A 19,531-nucleotide genomic window follows, 5' to 3' on the forward strand; every position below is an offset into this window, starting at 1 on the left:
ACCATGTCACAATCCACGGTAGTTCCATGTATAACCGTCGGCGCTGTTGTCAACTTTATTACAATTTACAGGATTATTACAAATGTTTGTCACGTCTTAGTTGGCCATGATTAAAATACACGTGTAGATTTGCCGCCTCTTTTGCATTTATAAGTTTGACAATTGACAGGCCGCACCAGTCACTTTGTTGTTTTCACAATGTATCATTTTTCAAAGTGTTTTAGGGTTAGTCAAGGACGCAAGAATTTTCACTGTCACGTGCAGGACATTAGTTCTTACGTAGGAAGTAGTAAACACTTCATTTACACTTATATCGGGTGTATTTAAATTTATCTTCGAATTGACGTTGAAGAGTCGATTGTGAACGCACCAGTCGCAAAGTAAAAACAAACAACGCAAAAAGTGAGGTTAGATTTAAACAATCCGTGATGCGTTCACAATCGACTCTTCAACGCCAACTTTCAGGAGAAATTTTAATGAACACCCAATAATACATAACCACTTTGCAACATTTAGATGGATATGTATCTGAACCTTCTGTACTTTCAGTGGAGTATAGTTACGCTATGTACTGCAGGCGGCAAATTTCCAGGGACCTACGGTCACCCTCCATTTTTTCCCCTTTTACAGGACTTTTCAGGAATCAGACACTCTCGTTTCCTTTTTTATTGATCAATTGGAATACAGTTTTATGGTGCCGTCGGCGCCCGAAGAGAACACCCACGGTTGCAACGGGTGGAAGTGCACTCCGAAGATGCCGAAGTCGTTGGTGGTCTCGTGGTCTTGGAGCCTCTTGAGCGGCACGATCAGCGGATTCTTGAGGAGGTCGTTGTAGACCATCCCGTGCGAGACGATGAGACTCTTGTCGTCGGAGCCGGACGCGAACAGGGGGTACCTCTTGTGGAAGGCCACCCCCCTGACCGCCGCCCCGTGGAGTCTCAGCGTCTGATAGGGCTTGGTGCTGAGGTCCAGGTCGAACCAGAGCATCTTCCTGTCGTAGGTTCCCACTAGGAGGTTGTCGCCGCCGGGGTGCACCGACATGGTGGAGATCCACTTGGAGTTGGTGAGCAGCTTCTTGGTGAGGACTTGTTTGACCAGGTCGTATATCCTGACGTGTCTTTGGGTGGCGACGAACAGGAAGGGTTTGGTGGGGTGGAAGAGGACGCACTGGACCAAGCCTTTGGGTTTGGTGAAGGGCAGTTGGGAGCGCCTCCTGCTGACTTGACCGATGAGAACGGAGCGGTTGAGGCCGTCGGGCATGACGGTGGCGAAGTAGTCGCCCTTGCCGTGCCAGGTTACTTGGGAGACCTCCTTGAAGTGCTTGAGCACGATTCTGACCCCTTTGCTGTACAGATCCGGTTCGATGGAGTCGGACCATTCGACTGTGGTTCTGACGCGTTCGCTCACTATGGCGTCGGATTTCGGGGGCGTCTCTAGGACTGCGTCCGTTTTGCTGCAAACCACGAAATCCCCCAAGTGGGGGTTGATCAGCAGGACGCAATTTCCTGTCGCCACGAGTATCAAAGAGAGGGCGGCGTTTGGACACCACTCCACCGAACGCACCACATCGTCGGTCTGGATGGTCTTCAGGCAACGTCCGGTGTTGACTTCCCAGAGCTTGACGGTACCGTCGTCCGAACCGCTCGCTAGATACTGTCCAGACTTGTCCGTGCTGATGGTCCTCACCATATCGGTGTGGCCCTTGTACTCCAGCGCTAGTACCGTAGGGAAAGGTTGCAAGTCCCTGGGGCTTGGCAGTTTCGGCACCAGAGACTCCGGTTCGATGTTGAGCTTCATCTTGATCCCTCTGGGGCACAAATACAAGTCCAGACACCTCAAGAATCTCTCTTTGATGTATCTAGGGTACGCCGGTACATGTCTCAGGGATGAGTACTTCTGCGGGACGAAGTGCAACTTCCGCTTCCACGGCGCATTCTTGTGCTTGTTCCACTGCTTCAGCTCCCTTTCGTCGAACAGATATTCCGGGGGCGGATTGTAAGACTCGGCGTGTCCCGGGAGAAGCCTCTTGGGGGCTTGGATGTGCTTGTGTATCCGCCTCATCTCGTCGGCTTGATCGTCGCTTGCCCACAACATGTAGAACTGGGGTTCTTTCTTCGCTCTCAACTTCTCCGCCTCGGCTCTCGTTTTGATCCAGCCCATCTTCAAGGCGTGCACCAACTTGGAAATCTTCTTAGCGTCGCTTTGGCTCGGCAGGAAGGATCGTTTGTGTTCGGGGAACTTCCGCAGCGGAGTCTTCATGACTTCGCTGGTGAACCATTCGACCCAGGGGGCGTATTCCTCGAATGTGGCGTCGGGGATTTTGTTGGCTTTGATTCGTCTGATCAGTTGGATGTCTTCGTCGGAGAGAACCACGTTTTGACCGGTTTGGAGGTCTTTGACCGTCCGCCAAAAGTCGGGGTCTTCCATGCGTTTTAGGAAGTTGTCCAGGTGGTCCCCAGTTTCCGGTTTGATTATTTGGTTGCCGTCCCAGTCGTAGCCGAAGTGTTTGTACTCGTCGTACCAGTTCTTGGGGATGTTGCCGACGGTGTTGCGAATGTCTTCTTCATCGGAGGTGTCGTGGTCGGCGTATTCATCTGGTGGAGCAGGTTTCGAAATGATCTCTTTTTTTGAAGAAGTCGCGTCGTCTTTGTCAACTTCTTTTTCGCCGTCGACTTCACTGTCGTCCATTTCAGCGTCCACATCTTCACTTTCTTCGTCATCGTGTGACTCTTCGTCGACATCTTCATCATCGTGTGACTCTTCATCAACATCTTCATCATCGTGTGACTCTTCATCAACATCTTCATCATGTGACTCTTCATCGACATCTTCACTTTCTTCAGGGTCGTCGTCTACGTTATCGCTCTCTTCCGCCTCATCGTCGCTCTCTTCCAAGTCTTCCTCATCACTAGATTCAATCTCTCGGTCAGAATCTGAACTATCACCTTCGTCACCGTTGACGACATTCAGTAATTCTTCCTAAAAATCAAGTTATTTTTCAAGAATTTGTTCACACAGTTTAACATATTGCGGTCGTTGTTCCATTTAAGTTTATTGGAAATAAAAATCTAGGAGGAACAAGTAATAGGCAAAAAATGTAAAATTTTCAGAATTGAACTAACCTCACTTTCTACTGATTCTTGTCCTGAATCTCCTTCGTCGTTTTCCTCAGGTGGCTTTTCAATTCTTCGCTTTAAATTCTTTTGCTTGTTGCCCATTTTAGATTCTTATTTACTCACTCAACACATGTTTAAGTTTATTCACAAAAGTGGGGTTATGTACGGAACATAACATGTGTTGGTAGAATGACATCTGACAATTTAGAGAATAACCTTCAGTGATTTTTGACAATTTATTTTAAACGTAGGCTTCAGGAACCTTAATTGCCAATAATATTTTTTTAATATTATATTGTAGAGTTGATTTTACTAAAAATATTATCAGTATTTATTAAGTTCGTATCGTAATAATCAAACCATAGAAGATAAACTGCAGGGTAGTTAAATAGTTGGTATTGGCACTATTGGCAGCACTACTGTTCAATTGTTCATACCAGGCCGCCATTTTTAAACGCAAAAAGTCAATTGCTCTGATTTTTCATTCACAAGTTTGTTACAGTATTGACAAAGGATTTATCAAAACCAGTGGTAGATCTAACTAAATTTTTGATATTTTATAGCCTCACTGCATTATTTTTTACTGTTACAGATGGAAGCTGGTCAAAAGCCGTTCTCTAGGGTTGAAGAAGCAAGTGAGCCTTGATTTCTTCGGATATGAAGGAGATGTTTAGTTGAGGTAAGTGATTAAAATAAAATTTGTCATTAAGACCCTAATTTAACATATTTAATGGAATAACTGCTGTTGCTACAAACTTTTTAAAATTCTACATTGGTCCATGCAATATCCATGTCTGTGTAATGTACAGTAGGTACATCAAACAGCAATGGGAACAAACGTCTGTGACTCCTCCCGTGGGTTAAGTTAGTTTGAAAAGAATATTCATCGAAAAACCGGGGAAAAAACATGACTCCCAGTTCGAAATTTTTTGTCTGCACCACGGTTCTATTATTCTGGACGATGCGTTGCCCCCACGCCGTCCAAGACAAGCTCGCGCTGGTAAAAAAGAACCAGTCTAATTCGGTGAAATCCGGTGACGCGTGGCAATACTGCGTCGTGCGGGGCATGATCGAAGTTCGCATCCACGTTTCGGCTTGCCACCGCCTGAAACTCTTTGTTTATTGCAAACGTAACAGTCAGCTGGTGGTACTTGCCGAAGGTAGGGTCGCAACCACGGATTCTCGTCGAGAAAGTCTCTGCTACAAGACAAACACCGAGCCCCGGAACGTCTGTACGCCCCGAATCTCACGTTGTCGACCGTGGGGTAGATGATGTGGAGGACGGGTTCATTTCTGCGCGCTTCGCCTCCGTACAGCGGTGTCCACACATCGTTGTAAAACCATTTCGGCGGATCGTCAGGAAACACTTCGATGGAGTTCAGTTGGGCCACGATGATCCCGTGCTTCCTGGCCCCGGGGAAATGCCAGGGCTGATAGAGCGGAGCGTTGCGGTGCTCCAAAATCAACTGTTCGATGCGGGTGCAGTGGGTTTTGTTGTTCTGCGCGGAATGCGTTCCGGGAATAGTTTCCACCAAAAACACTCGGACAGTGCTGAAATCGACCTTCCTCACGATCTCAATCCAGGTGATTATGTCGGGGTTGGTGTACTGGCAGAGGTAGTTCAGGAGGGAGGCCTTGAATTTGGTCAGGGACTCCCCGGCGCCCTCGGCGCAGCCTGCAGGCAGCGCCGGACACCTCGGACTGATCCAGAACCTTGGAAAAGCGCATTCAGCTCCAGAATTTCCAAATTCGAGCACTCACGTGTGATTGTGCCGGTCCCAGTCTCGCGGGGTCAGGTTGACGGTGGAGACGACGACTCGAATGGAGTCGTCGGAGTAGACCAAGATCGTCAACTTGCTGCGTTCACACGCAAAGTTGCAACAAGAACAAACATGTTATTGGGAAACTTACGAGTTGTGCTTTCCGTGTCGGTGCAACTGGATCATGCGGTGGGTAAGGTAAAATCGGGTGTTCCGGGGACGCAGTCTGACGGGTCTTACCTTCCTGTCGCCGTACAAGATGGTTATCGGGATTTCCCTGAGACGCAGACGTAAAAAGCTGCACTTGAGTATTTCGCGAAACTCACCCCACCCTGCAGCGCTCGTACTCGTCCAACACCCAGTCAAACTCGACGGTGAAGGTGAGGTGCAAGGAGGTTTTTAAGATGCCGAGACTGGGACACAAAAGGTCCCTGAAAGAGATAGCGTTGTATTGGAGGTAGGTCTCGGGGATCGCAGGAATCACGTTGAAAAAAATGTTGTAGGGAGCGGCGAAGCTCAGCTTCTCCGACATGGGTCTGTTCGTTCTGTCCATCTTGTAATTTAGAGAAGAAGACGGTGAATGTTAAAGGCACACTGATCGTACCGCGCGTTGAAAAACTGGGAACTGATAAAAATGCGACGTTTTTACCGCTGCTATTGAAAACAGTTTTTTAGAGTTATCGCTCTGCAACACCTGTCAGAAAAAATAAAAACAGTCCAATAATGCAGCTCAAGAATTCTGCAACTTAAACTTGGTATAATTTCGCCGAATTGTACCGCACTTTTGTATCAAAGCCGTCGACATAGCTATTGGTATTGTACAAGAAAAAACAAAGGAAATTAGGCTTTGGTGTTTGGAAAAAAATGTTTTTTTTTCTTTCAAAATGACTTTCTAAAGACTATAAGTGTTACATTTCTTTATAACGCATGAAAAACTACTTATACCACAGAACATGTAGGTACAGGGTGACTTTGAAGGTTGTGCAGATATACTAAGTCACAAAGAAAGGTAAACACCCCTTTATTGATCAAGATCTGAGAATCAAGCTCTGTTGTTATCCTACGACGTCCGGTGCCCCTAGTCCTGTGCTCACGGCCTTCTTGAGCCCATGCCTGATAACATCTTAAAATGGTGCGTACAGATCTGCCAGTTCTTCTGGCAATTTCTCTAACTGACAAACCTGCTTCTCGTAAGCTCAAAGTCACTAAGCTGAGGAATGTAACCAAGTCTACGCACTCGCGACATTTCTCGCCTTACAAAAACACTTTTCAACAAGTTTTCTAAAATTCAAAAATCAAAATTTTCAATGTAGACAAAATTTCCTTACACTTGCAATAACCAACCAGCAGGACAAAATGCAGAATACTGCATAGATAGGCCTGCAAATTTAATCATTTCTTACCTGACCCAAAACACATTTGCCCGCAAAAATTTATTGAAATAAAACTATAGGTACTGGGTGTTTACCTTTCTTTGTCACATAGTATATTTTAACCTGTGACAGAACATCACAAAAGGTAACGATTGAGCTAATAATCCCTTATACAAATGTTGATGTTTTTCGAGAAAAAGTGGCTAAAAGTATTTCAAAAAAAGTTTGAAAATTAGTATATTATGATACGAGTCTTATAAGAAGCATTTTATCGCACGCACGGGTTTAGAGCACGACGAGCGTAGCGAGGAGTGCCCTAAAGGAGTAAGTGCGATAAAATGCCTTATAAACGAGATGTCATACAGTATTTTTGCTACTTTGCCACTTTTTCAATGAAAAAAAAAAAATTTAAAAGTTAAAACCGTTAAAGTTGAAGGATTCCACCCAAGGTCACGTCTGCCGCGACACCACAGTATCCGTCAACATTAAAAAATTAAATTTCACTATTTTTAGTATTATTATTATATCACGCCTTTTCCTATTACGATACGCAAAACAGTATCGTAATAGCATCAGTACGAACGCAAAGTAGAAAATAGCTATTTATGCACCAAGGGCGTTACAACGATGATTACGCCCGAAGAACGATGAATCCATTGGCATCTTTGCAATTATGAATTGATGAGGGCGTTATGAATTCATTCTTAGTAGACTTTTTTGTTGTCATTTAATTCTTACGGTTTGTTTGTAAATGTTGAATGCAATGAATGCAATCAGTTCACGTACCCAGATCTTTATCTTAATATTTGATAAATAAATGATAAAAGGACAGGTATTTGATTTACCTATAATTTAATGTCGAAATATGTAATACAGTTTTTTAAAACATATTTGTTTTTGTAGTTTTTCTTTTTACAGTCGCAAATAACAAATATACAGGTCAAGTACACCAAGGGTGATCTTTGGCCTTGTACTCGGTTAAGGGCAGGTCGAACAAGAAAGGGAACAACCTAACGTTCTTGTTGTCGGAGCTTTCCCCGATTTCAAAACAGTCCTCGTCGAAAAATTTCGGTAAAAACATAACCCCAGCCTCGTAGTTTTTCACGAAGACACCTTCACCGTCGTTTATGACGCGCCCCCACGCGGCCCTCGACACATTCGCGCTGGTGAGCAGAAACCACGCCATTTTGTTGTGACACGGCGACGTGCGACAGTACGACTTTGTGTGAGGCATCACTCCACTCCTTCCCAACCTGTCGGCCCTCCATTCGCTGTAAGATTTCCACATGTAAGCTAAAATAATTTTCGACGGTCCACTTACTGCAAGTAACCCTTGAACCACTTCTGCGCGCGGTGAACACCGTCCTCGTAGACCAAACAAAACGAGCCCTCTTCCGACCAGCGTCCCTTCTGCACGTTGCGCACTGACGGGTAGACGAGTTTGAAGGTGGCGCCCGATCTGAACACCTTCTGGGAGCGGTCGTGTGCGGCGAGGCTCCTCAGTAGGATCCCGCGCAGCCATTTTGCAGAGGTTTTGCCGAAGAAGCCGACGCTTGACGTCTGAGCGATGACTTCCCACTCGAGGGGCGAAGAAGGGATGGTACAGTGTTGGGCGAGCAAGTCGCCCACGTGGTAGACGTAGTTGTCGGTCTTTCCCGAGCAATGTTCCCCCGGGATCGAGGTCACGAGGAAGACTCTGACGTCGCGGAAATCGGCTCTGCCGACCTGCTCGACCCAAGGCTCGAGGATTGGTAAGTTGTATTGCTTCAAGTAGCGCAGAAGGGACGATTTGAAACCGGTGGGGGAGTCCCCGTCGGTGTCCGAGGCAGTTTCGGGGAGGCGTCGACAGAGGGGGCTGACCCATAAGCTTCAAACAACTCGGTCGGTACCAGATTTGAGCTCACACTTAAATATTTACCTCTCGTTGGCTTGAGTCCAATCTTTTTCGTAAAGATTGGCGGTGGAAACAACGACGCGAAGTGAATCATCTTGGTAAACGTAAATTCCTATTTTGCTGCACACAAAAAATAATTCAAATGGCGTTGCTCGATTGCATTATTGAACTACTGCTCAGAAAACAGGTATACAGGGTGTCTCAGCTAAGACTTTCGAGCCTAATATCTCTGTTATTTGCCAATGGATTTTTATGAAATTTAAAATACAGATAGTATTTTAGACGGTGAAGGTTCAATTGGTAATAATAAAATTACCTCAAGTTAAAAAATGTAATTTTAACACGTTTCCTTTATTGAAAATTAAGCGCAATTATTATTAGACTGTTATAGTATTTTACAGTAGAAGTCCGTTAGGATAGCCTTTACTGCCGAGCCAGAAATTTTGTGAGACGAGCTCGCAGAGCGAGTCGAATAATACTGGCGAGGCTGTAAAGGCCCTAACGGACGTGTATTGTACAATAGTTTTTGTAATATCTCTACGATTCGTTCACAATTATCTTTTTGAAATACATTTTTTTCAACGCCATCGAAAAAACCGAATGATTAATAAGTGTGCGGAGGACGTCGTCATGTCGACCGTTGTTTGTGAAAAAAAATTGTTTCAATGTTGTTTGTCAGATTTGTTCAACGCTTAACTTTCCGTTGAAAATAAGTGAATGAAATCAATAAAAAACCGCAATCAAGATATTCCCGATGTCCTGAAGTGAGGTCACCGTTATTGCCTGCAAAATCGCGCTTGTGTTAGTGAAGCATCATCTTCGATCTTGTCTCCATTTGTTGCTGTTTGTCAGATTTGTTCAACACTTAACTTTCCGTTGAAAATAAACGACTGAAATCAATAAAAAATCGCGATCAAGATATTCCCGATGTCCGGATGGCCGCAGAGCAAGTGAGGTCATCGTTATTCCCTGCAAAATCGCGCTTGTGTCGGTGTTAAAATTCTGAAGCATCATCTTCATCTGCTAGTGACTTACGGATTTCGATTAATTCAAGGTGTGTCCCATAACATTAAACATTAATTATTGAACCAATTGTAAAAAAGTTGAAAAATAAAGTTTAGATCTACGTTGCTATAGTTATTTGGTCATTCATAACGGCCGCTCCCGCTCATAACGGACACCCTTAACGGACTCCGGCCGTTATGAGGTTGTTTACATGGTGACAAACAGTCCGGATATCCACCTTTAACAACTAGATATTACAAAAAACATTAAAAAATAGGTATCTACACAAACAATTAACTAAATCACTGGTTTGATTCAACGAAAAGATTAGATTTTGTTGTTAAAAATTTAATATACGGGGTGATCAAGAAGGACTGTTTAAGCTGGGGTAATGTTGAATTTTATTTTTAAATGGTACATCTGGAGTAACTTCCGGTTGTTGACGGCTTCACACTGACAGCCGCATTAGTGACAAGTCAAATTTGACATTTCAAATTAAATTAAACATGCTGGTGAATCGTCCGAGAGAAGAGTTAATTTATGTTTAGAGCAAAATGGGGAGCACTTCGAGAATTTCCTTTTTCTTCAAACGTCCGTAAATTATGACATTATCCTGCTGCATTGATAATGCTAAAGTGTCACTTCATTGTCATGGCATCTAACGAGCTGACGAGCGGCAGATGAAGTTATTATCTCCGCTGAGGGCGTCCGTGAAGTTATTATCTCCGCTGATGAGCGGCAGTAAAGTAAACTAGCTAAATCATTTGAAATTCCTACCTGGTTTCTTAACATGTCTTAAATAATTTGTTATGAAGGTTTGAAGAAAAAATAGTATATGTTATTCGGAGCAAAAATGGTTTTATCTAATCCCGTGGGGTAAATGACACTTATCCCACTCATTTGAGCATTTCATTACTCCACTCAGTGGATAAGTAAGCTTCATTACCCCACTCAGTGGGATAAGTAAGTCATTATTCCACTGAGTGGTGTAATGAAACTGGCGGAAATAAATAAGATTTACCTTTTTTTTAAATTCGGGGCGGTCTTAGATAAAATTTTGTACATAACACGTGGGCTAAAGCATATTACAGGAAACTCGTGTGATTACACGAGGCTAACGCCCTCGTTATCTGCAATCTTCACACTCGAATCCTGTAATATTGCTTTTATCCCACTAATTGTGTAAATAACTATTATGTGCTTTGGCTGATCTACCAGCCGCAGCACATAAAACTTCATTTTTGCTCCTCATAACGTAATATACTATTAGTTAATTTTTAGATTATTATTCCGAATTCCAACTTTGATTTCTTTTTGCCGTTAATTTTTACTGTCAAATAAAGCCACAAAACATATCCGGTTGCAGTGTTGTAAATAGCCGAATAAAAAAATGTTCTTAATTGTATTGCCAACTTAAACAGTCCTTCTTGATCACCGGGTACATTTTGAAGGTATTTGAGCAGTTACCTTTTGAAACAATTGATAAAAAGTTGCCAAGCAACATTTTGTCCAACCCACGACCTGCTAGATAGTCAGAGTGTCTATAGCGGCCTGCTGTTGGGGATACCCCCGGCCTATCTGCCCAAAGAGCGTAAGGCCGCACCGGTGTGCCTCGAGCGTGTCCACGTTGCCACTAAGAGTCCGTTCCCGTGGGAGGGCATCGGCTAGGCCGATGGGCTTCCCTCCCCCTTAGTCCCACACATAAATTGCGAACCGCGACTTCCGTTGCCCACGGAGCTGTGGGATTGGGCAGTCTGCCGGAACGCTTTATGGGTAAACAGATTGTGGTCTGCCATTTACCCGTACCTCTCCTGGGGGCTATACCGCAGTCTCCCCCATCCTCTTCTTGTCCGCAGGCAAGAAAGATCTTACACCGCGCATCGGTCACCGAAACGGAGACCCTTGCGGTGTGTCACTCACATTGATCCCCCGAAGGGGACCCTCTCATCATCCAGTCGTAACCTTTCTCTATCCATGCACCAATGAGTCCGTCATCTTCGGGGAGCTGTCTGCTCCCCTAATCTCTAGGGCCCGAAGACCCGCACCCCGTCCACCTTCCGGGGACGGCTCACGTCGGCCCGAAGGCCCCACTCTCGGCCTCTGCCACAGGCCATCACCAAATCCTCTCATAACCATTACATTGCCGTCTGCTTTGCCTTGTCACTTCTTCGGGGAGCTGTCTACTCCCCTAGTTCAAAAGTGGGTGACCTAAGGCCACCCACCCCTGTCCACCTTTCGGGGACATCATCCGATGAGCGGAACAGATAAACCTCCTTCTGAACCGCCCGATTTGCCCATAAAGTCTGCTACGACTGACCGTAGACCCGATGGCACCACGGGGAGGTCTGGGCGGGGTGTACACTCACGATCTCGGCAAACCACCTGCCGCGGCGTGATCTCGGGTGGTGAGTGCACACCTTCTGCCACCTGTCTATAGCGGCCTGGGCGTAGACCGAAAAATCCTATGTTCTCATGATTCTGACGTTTAGGGTTGATTTCGGGGGTTGCTGTTAGCAACTAACTGTCATGCTATCACATCGTCATGTGCATCGTGACAATTTTGACATGCAGTCCACACACATGTATCTGCATGATGCATGCAGTCATGCGTAGTTGTCCAGTGATAAATAATACATTACTGTAATTGTAATTACAGTTTGGATATTCTAAATGGCAAAAGTAAAATGTTGCGAACTGGTTCGGTTGTGCGGGAGGAGCAAAGTTTCGGCGCCGCGTTTTTTGAAAATATCTCGGTCAGTGGCGAGTGCAAATTCATAGAATAATAATTTGCCCAAAATTATATTATATTCAAAACTGTACAAAACCTAAAATATCCTTTCCACTCATTTCCACCAAGAATGGCACGGATTAATTAAGCAAATATAGGTAATTGTTTTGTTGTGGACCCATCTTTATCTGAAATGACCCGCTTAGGAAATAATGTAGGTACTGCAAATCCAAGAATGAGATTATAATTTTAATATTAATCTAGAAATAGGTTTACAACTAACGAAATTTGTTGTTGCTGCATTTACCGCAATATCAGTTCTAATATGATAAAAAAGCCAGTTCATAAACACTAGCAGCAAAATACTAAAAACCAGAAACACCACACAGAACTAGCATCAACAAAATTAATACAATTTTTGTTATTAAAGCTACTTTTAAACTGCGATACTCTTTGACACTGCATTTTGACAACTTCACTGAATTCATTACATTTGTTTATGAGGTTATGATGATTATATAGTGACATTCCCCCTAAAGTGGCGCCGTGGAGATCACAGGCACTAAAGCTTCGCCCAGGCAGATGCATGGCCTCCTAGATCGAAAGAGACAAAGTCTCTTATAAGGCCAGTCGCATCGTAGAAATGTCTGTTTTTAAATGTCTTTCATTGACATCCCAAGGCCATCTGAATCAAAAAGCTACGCTTATAAGGCCGTTTCAATGTACATATAGGCTCTGCCATTTCTATTGAAACACCACCTGTTGGATTTTTCCTAAAATTTAGCAATGTGTAACAGGTTCGGTTGGCGTAAAACGGTTTTTAGTGAGAAATTTGAAATTTTGACATTTTCTAGTTCCTAAAACGTCAAAGCAAATCGCTGTCAAAATAAATATTTTAAATTGATAAATCAATGATCTAACTACACATTTACCATTTACATATTTATCTCGTCGACGCATCGTGCATTCTTAATATAATTTAATATAAATGTTAATAGAAATCTAAAAATTTTACGCCTGCGAATCCTACCACCACAAATGTGAGTGAGTGGTTTTTAGCGTGGTTATCTGTCGTTGTTAGTGTTCCTGCTGGAAGGTAAAACCCAAGGGAAACTCAAAGAATTTTAATCAATGAACAAGGAAATTACAAAATCAAAGGATTGGCGCCAGTTTTGGAATCTTGAAGGATTTTGCCTCTCAGGTGTGATTGGATAATTCTGTAGACAGAAATATCAGATATCTGGAAAAAGAATTTGGTATTATGGGGGTATGTGGGCAATGTGGGGTAAGATTGTAAGGATTAAAAAAAATCAGTACTTTGAGGAACTCAAAACTCATAACTGAATGAATTGGGGAAAAGTTTAAGTAAAAAAATAATTATTTTGGTTTATTTCAATGTACTTATATGTATTAAGTATTTTAATAAACTACACTTGCTGAAATGCTTTTTTTTATTGAATTTTTCTTATGGTGAAACCACAGAGGATGAACGAAACTTACATGTAACCTCACTTTTCTACTGTTAAAGTTAAATGAGTTATAATAATAACAAATAAAACTGCACTCGCTGAAAGTTTAGCTGAAGAGATGAATATCAAAGTTAAAATTTAGATTTTAGAACAATAATTTAAGATGTTCCCTAAAGGCGCATGTGCCAAGTGGCGTGTGAAAAAAAGTGCGGGATTTAATTTTGATGTTATAGCTAAATGTTAGCAAATGTAAATACGTTCTAAGCCGAAGACGCTCACGCTTTTTAGAATGATAGAAGAAGATTTATGAAATTTCAACACAAATTTTTCTGACTGACCACATTTGGTGACTTAAATGCAGTTTATCATATAAGAGCTCTCTTCATGTCAGCACCCATAAGGACTCGTTTTTTCTATTTTCGCGAAAAAACAATAAATTCTTGATAATTATTGGTTTATAATTGAACGAAAGACGCGTTGAGTCAAATATGACATGACATTCAACAAAAATCAAGACTGGCAATAATAGTCAAAAAATTACTAAACATATTTGCAGCGTTGCCAAACTGACAATCAACAGGTGGTGTTTCAATAGAAATGGCAAAGCCTGTAATAATTGTTTAAAATTGGGAAAAGAAGCGTGCACCAGAGAGAAGTGCTACTACAAATCAGTTATGCTAGTGGGTCATGATCTGTAAGTTACGAAAAGGGCGAAGGAAACGCCAAACAGCTTGAAAACCTTCAATTTGACAAACTGACACATCAGTCATAATGACAATAAATGGTCGCTTGCATTGACTTTTTTGAAATGTCAGAAATTTGCCGGCCTAAATTTATTGTCCGCCATAGTACATAAAAATCAGATCTGCGAGCTGCTAATAACTGCAACGCTGAAACCAGTTTTAGATAATACATATTTGTCAAGAAAAAACAGATTTATTAAAGAAGAAATGTGCAATCCAGAACAAACTCCTTTGCAGAAAAATGTTAAAGTTATAAATTGTTCTAACCTACCTTGTGTTATGATTTCATGGTTTTTTGCAATTCTAATTTATTAGTATTTTGCTAGCCCAGAATGTGTCCAAAAAAAGCTCGGATCTTAGATATTTTATTGCATTCATGTTTTAATTGACGTTTTAAGCACTTAACCTCAAAGAAAAAGTGGAAAAAGTCTCAATCAATTGCGTTCGAAATCGGTAGATGGAGCGCAAAAAGGTTCTGCCGCCCGAAATGTCACAGAAACAAAGTTTATATGGAAAAATCGAAAATTGAAACGGCCTTATAAGCGTAGCTTTTTGATTCAGATGGCCTTGGACATCCCTTATAGTAGCTCCCTCTATTTTTCAGTCATGTACATTACGATAGACGGCTAATTTTGAAAAATCAAAAATATTTGTCAATTTATTTTTACAAAATGCCATACGTAAGAAAGTGCTGCATAAAATCGTGTAATTCAAGTAATCCTGATGATAATGTTTTCTTTCATTCTATGCCTGCAGACGCAAATTTAAATTTATTGTGGAAAAAATTTTTACTAGAGAACACTGGTATGTAATATGAATTTAAAAGTGTAGAGTTTACTTCTCTATTTCGTAGACATGGACCAGATAACGGACTCTGCAGTAGTCAACATTTTACTGCAGATAATTTTGTACCAAAAATAAAACAGCGTAGACTAGGCAAGGGAGCAATTCCTTCCTTATTTAATGTTTGTTAAAAGTGAATTTTCAAAAATTAATTTAGTAATATTTTTGTAGTTTTCAGACCAAGGCTGAGCATGCAGTTCGACTAATTTTAAAGAATGGATTGATGAAGAGTATGAATACATCTAATCTAAAATCTGGTCTAGAATACAGTAGTAATGCAAAATTAATAGAAATTCAAAATTTAAGTGCTCAGCCTAATGAAATTATCGTAGTATTACCCGACAACGTTATTGAAAAGTTAGAAAAATTACAAGCGTTTAGATAAACATTTAATAAAAATTATGTGGAAATAGGATCAGCAGCCACAGCTTTCCTATGTGGCTATTTAATTTTGAAATTGAAAGAAGGTGTAAATTGTGATATATGTTTGTCGACTTTATGTGATGCGTCACCTAACAAGAAAAGTCCCTTGTTAGAATTAATTTACAAGATAGAGGAAATTTAATTATCCAAACGAACGATTTATAAAATTAGTAGAATTTTTGGTCCAAATTATACAGGAAATCTTGCCATATCTTCCACATAAAAAAGTCGATTATATTTTGACCAAATTTTAATTTCACACCTTTATATCAACCCCATTTTTCGATGTGAAATTCATAATTACACTGTTTGCAGTATAATAATAGGTAAATTAGTATCTCCGGTACTAAGTAATTATTGTAATTCGAAGACACAATTTTTTAAAAAGACAAACATTCTTACCAAAAAAAGAAAACTTATGAAATTAAATTAATTAAGAAAATAATTTAGAATTACATAATCATGATTATTGTTACAATATTATTGTTCAATAAATAATTTTTGATAACCGGCTTATCTATTGTAATAAAAAAAAATTATGATGATTTTATCGTTCTCATATCAGAATCCCAAAATTTATAGATTCTTACCAATCTAACCTTACGCTGCCAATTATTTGAGGTTATATTATTGAAGATAGGCAACCCTCCAGACCCCTTATAGTGCTGCCCTCTTAAAAACACGAAAAAGGCCTGAAACTAAAGTCTATTTTTTCCTGGTAGGCGCGTGCGTGCGCATCTCCGAAAGGTAGAATCACATAGCTAAGATTTTTAGCAGGATGCAGGAATTGTTAGTATTTTTGGTTGCATATTATCTAGGGGGATCACTATTTGTGGTTGCAGATTAAAACTCATGTTTATGATTTAATTTTTGTATAATTTGTAAAATGTAAACAAAAAAGTTTATGAATCAACTCGTGGAAAAATTGATAACAAATATTATATGTACAACATTTTTTATTTTATACACACAGAAGTTAAATTGGGTACAAAACAACTCGATACTTTTGGATTCAATCGTTAATTTAAAAAAAAATAAAATAAAATAATCAACACCGCACTTTTCACCTAAAAAAAAATTACAGTGACATCGACAATAATTGTCAGTTCACGTGAAAGCGGCAAAAATTTCATAACATGGACATGGCCTGCTTCGACTACAATCATTTCTAATAACCATGTATCTTGCAAGAGAAAAGGTCTTCCTTCTTGGCGTATTTTTTTTATTTCCCGTAAATATCTTCTTCGCCAAGATATGTCTTCTCTTTCTATTAACAGGCTTTTTCTGTTTCGTTATTTGTGCTATTTGAAATAAACATAGATTTCAATGTTTACAGTTAATTGAAAACAATGTATGTACTTACTTGAATTTTAATTCGTGTAAAACATTATAAAGCTTAGAACGACTGATGTTTGGAATTTCTTCATTGTTTTGCACTTCCCTGTACACAGCATCAATTGTAGGAATTCCGTTTGCAGAGAAAAATGAGTGCACTGTTTTTCGAATAAGATATTTTTGATGTTCATCCATTTCCTATCAGGTTTCTTCGGTGCCTGTAATTGCCCATACTTCTTTTCTTCCGCCAAGTATCATTGAATGGTTCTAAATCCACAACCTTCAACACAAAGTAATTAAGCTGTGATACAACAAAAAAAAACTCAGAAATCAATACCAGTATAATCTGCAGTTTTTTCCATTTGAGTCGTCTTGGTTAACTCGGCAAAATCCTTGGAGATCCCACGAAATACTTTAACGATCATTTCTTTCTCGGCTTGTGAGAAATTTGCTATAAATATGCATTAATAAAAAAACTGTTACTTGATGTTAGCATAAATCCAACTTACGCCGTTTGGTGATCGAAATTAAGACATCTTGTTGACATATAAAAACTTCTTAACCTCTAAGAACTGTTTTTTTAATAAATAAACGGACACAACACAAAATACACACAAAACACGAAAGGAAAACTAAGACACGATGAAACAAAAATGGCAGCTTGGACCTGATTGACAGTACAGAACACTGTAATATTGCACGTTTCTCTAGTGTAAGTAGAAAAATAAAGTAACCAATAGGAAAGAGGCATTTCGTTTCAGGATTTTGTAAATGCGCACGCACGCGCCTACCAGGAAAAAATAGACTATAGCTAATGCGACTGGCCTTATAAGAGACTTTGTCTCTTTCGATCAAGGAGGCCATGGGCAGATGTATAGTGAAATATGTCAATCATCAAGACGGCGGTGGTCCAACCCTTAAATTCTGTCAAAAGTGGGCGCGCTTTATTAGAAAAGTCAAATTGTGTAAATTTATTGAAAATACTCGAAAAATAAACTACAATGGCAGAAATTTCAATATTGTTGAAAACGCAAACAATTTTTGCCTATGGAGAGTGTCGTAAGAACTTCAATGACACAGTTCATTTTTTCGTGGAACACTATCCGAATGTAGGCTTTACAGAGTTCACCATGGGAGTTCACAGAGTCGTCTATTTATTTGAAGACACAGGAAGCGTACGTGAACTAAATTACCTTACTAAAATATCGCGATCGTGTTTTAGTCCTTTATGGAAGAATTAAAGCGCATCCAGTATAATAAATTACCTACGTCCAAATGTTGTCTTTAACTTTGTAAGTGTTTCTAATGAGGTTAGAAAGATAGACGTCAAATATCTATGTAACCTGCGTTTGTGCGAAGAGGCGTAACCAAAATTCGGCGATAGTGCGCGTTTGTTTCATACGCGTCTACGTTTTTGCATCTGCAGCCACGTTTAACACAGTTTTTTTCTTTTTTCTTGCAAACCAGACGTCTTTCAAGGACGAGTTTCTCCTTACAGCATTTTTTATTGATGATTAATTTTTTGTTATAATTTTAAAGTGATTCAATATTTTAAAGACATGTAAAAATTACGTTTTTAAGATTGGTTTATTGGATTAATGGGATTTTACTCTTCACCGTATAAAATATCTGCATTTTAAATTTCACAAAAATTCGTTGGAAATTATCCGAGATATTAGGCTCAAAAGCCTTAGCTGAGACACCTGTATAAATCGGAGAGACTTACGAGTGGTGAATCCCCTCTGTCATCTCGACGAAGTGATACGTAAGGTTAGGTATAGATTCCATAAGTTCTTCCATTCCCTCGCCTTCCAATCCATACACGATCGTCAACGGTTTTGTGCTGAAACTTGAAATGCGCATCGACTGGGCAAGAAAAGTCCGGTCACTCACCCCAAAGCTCGTGCGTTATACTGGTCCATCAACCAGGCCGGGTTGATAATAAAATTTAGCTGGAGGGAGCATTTTAACTGTCCCAAACTTGGGCACAGCAAATCTGCGAAATTCACGTTATCGGGGTCTCCCAGCGTGTCGGGTAGGTCCGGGATCGTGTTGAAAAAAACGTTGTAAGGGGCCGCCCGTTCCAATTTTTCCAGCATGGTTAGGGGTTCTTCCATCGCGGGATTTTTATTGTCGAACGATTTGCACAGCTGCACTGAACGTAAATGAACCGTATCTGCGTTGCATCAACGATAATTAAAAAAATTATCAGTTTCCTTGTGCTTAAATACAGGTAAGGGTCCAGGGATTTTGACATTGTCGGGTTGGCAGCACTTACCTCGAAAAATACATGTTTTCCTGTACTTAACTTGAATGTTGTTCGCTGCTTGAACGTTTGTTGAGATAACAAGTACGTCGTTTTCTTTAATTATCTCGGATGAGTTACATTTTTTATCTTGTTTTTAATAATTTGTGTCGGGTAAGTTTGGGATTGTGTTGAGAAAAAAAACGCACTGTCCTTGACGGCATTCTGTGGGGTCTTTCATCGCAGCACTTTTATCGTCCAAGAACTTATTTTACCTTTACAAACGTACATAAATAATGATCTGCATTGTCAACTTTTAATTAAAAAAAATAATATCGGTTTCATTGTACGTCAATTAAAAATAGAATGATTTTGACATTGGCGATATTTATCTTGAAAAATTTCTCGATTCAATAGTTTTATCTTGACACGTGTTTAGATTATAATGTAACAAATACATTAGTGTGTCATATATGGTTTAGATAATCTTAATGTTATTTTACTTTAACTACGTATTACCTAGGATGAATCACATTTGACGTGTTTTTTTTTTTATTACTTTGTGTTGGCAGGACTGAACTCGAACTGTCAATAAAA

General features: G+C 40.5%; 3 protein-coding genes and 1 long non-coding RNA gene across 5 annotated transcripts; 1 reads left to right on the forward strand and 3 right to left on the reverse strand.

Annotated features, from left to right (window-relative positions):
* Positions 1-651: 651 nt before the first annotated feature.
* On the reverse strand, positions 652-3,359 carry LOC138128378 (ribosome biogenesis protein BOP1 homolog). Its single transcript, XM_069044576.1, has 2 exons — positions 3,123-3,359; positions 652-2,979 (listed from the first exon to the last, which is right to left on the reverse strand). Exons 1-2 carry the CDS (start codon positions 3,216-3,218, stop codon positions 673-675), a joined length of 2,403 nt encoding a protein of 800 aa, XP_068900677.1. The 5' UTR covers positions 3,219-3,359; the 3' UTR covers positions 652-672.
* Positions 3,360-3,814: 455 nt separating this feature from the next.
* On the reverse strand, positions 3,815-6,978 carry LOC138128381 (probable tyrosyl-DNA phosphodiesterase). Its single transcript, XM_069044579.1, has 5 exons — positions 5,203-6,978; positions 5,028-5,153; positions 4,878-4,973; positions 4,272-4,829; positions 3,815-4,221 (listed from the first exon to the last, which is right to left on the reverse strand). Exons 1-5 carry the CDS (start codon positions 5,427-5,429, stop codon positions 3,876-3,878), a joined length of 1,353 nt encoding a protein of 450 aa, XP_068900680.1. The 5' UTR covers positions 5,430-6,978; the 3' UTR covers positions 3,815-3,875.
* Positions 6,979-7,084: 106 nt separating this feature from the next.
* On the reverse strand, positions 7,085-19,247 carry LOC138128384 (probable tyrosyl-DNA phosphodiesterase). Of its 2 annotated transcripts, XM_069044582.1 has the most exons (6): positions 18,968-19,247; positions 18,583-18,865; positions 18,416-18,532; positions 8,168-8,263; positions 7,571-8,116; positions 7,085-7,520 (listed from the first exon to the last, which is right to left on the reverse strand). In XM_069044582.1, the coding sequence occupies exons 2-6, from the start codon at positions 18,804-18,806 to the stop codon at positions 7,190-7,192; spliced, it is 1,314 nt and encodes a 437-aa protein (XP_068900683.1). In that variant the 5' UTR covers positions 18,807-18,865; positions 18,968-19,247; the 3' UTR covers positions 7,085-7,189. The 2 variants fall into 2 exon arrangements, with proteins under 2 accessions (XP_068900683.1, XP_068900682.1); XM_069044581.1 differs by lacking the exon at positions 18,968-19,247 and having other exon boundaries at positions 18,583-18,927.
* Positions 14,680-15,236, forward strand: LOC138128393 (uncharacterized). The gene is made up of 2 exons (XR_011158633.1): positions 14,680-14,892; positions 14,942-15,236. It is a non-coding gene; the product is annotated as an uncharacterized lncRNA (long non-coding RNA).
* Positions 19,248-19,531: the final 284 nt, after the last annotated feature.

Source organism: Tenebrio molitor, chromosome 4 (assembly GCF_963966145.1).
Source record: "Tenebrio molitor chromosome 4, icTenMoli1.1, whole genome shotgun sequence".
NCBI classification, from domain to species: Eukaryota; Metazoa; Arthropoda; class Insecta; order Coleoptera; family Tenebrionidae; genus Tenebrio; species Tenebrio molitor.

What these genes read in the sequence shown, in the direction of transcription:
- LOC138128378 (XM_069044576.1), bottom strand. Translation starts at nt 3,218, where the DNA reads ATGGGCAACAAGCAAAAGAATTTAAAGCGAAGAATTGAAAAGCCACCT. An exon ending in AAGAATCAGTAGAAAGTGAG is followed by an intron (nt 2,980 to 3,122) that starts GTTAGTTCAATT and finishes CTTGATTTTTAG; the next exon opens with GAAGAATTACTGAATGTCGT.
- LOC138128381 (XM_069044579.1), bottom strand. Translation starts at nt 5,429, where the DNA reads ATGGACAGAACGAACAGACCCATGTCGGAGAAGCTGAGCTTCGCCGCT. An exon ending in CGACACGGAAAGCACAACTC is followed by an intron (nt 4,974 to 5,027) that starts GTAAGTTTCCCA and finishes GTGTGAACGCAG; the next exon opens with CAAGTTGACGATCTTGGTCT. An exon ending in TGGGACCGGCACAATCACAC is followed by an intron (nt 4,830 to 4,877) that starts GTGAGTGCTCGA and finishes CGCTTTTCCAAG; the next exon opens with GTTCTGGATCAGTCCGAGGT.
- LOC138128384 (XM_069044582.1), bottom strand. Translation starts at nt 18,806, where the DNA reads ATGGAAGAACCCCTAACCATGCTGGAAAAATTGGAACGGGCGGCCCCT. An exon ending in TATAACGCACGAGCTTTGGG is followed by an intron (nt 18,533 to 18,582) that starts GTGAGTGACCGG and finishes TTCAAGTTTCAG; the next exon opens with CACAAAACCGTTGACGATCG. An exon ending in ACAGAGGGGATTCACCACTC is followed by an intron (nt 8,264 to 18,415) that starts GTAAGTCTCTCC and finishes TTTTGTGTGCAG; the next exon opens with CAAAATAGGAATTTACGTTT.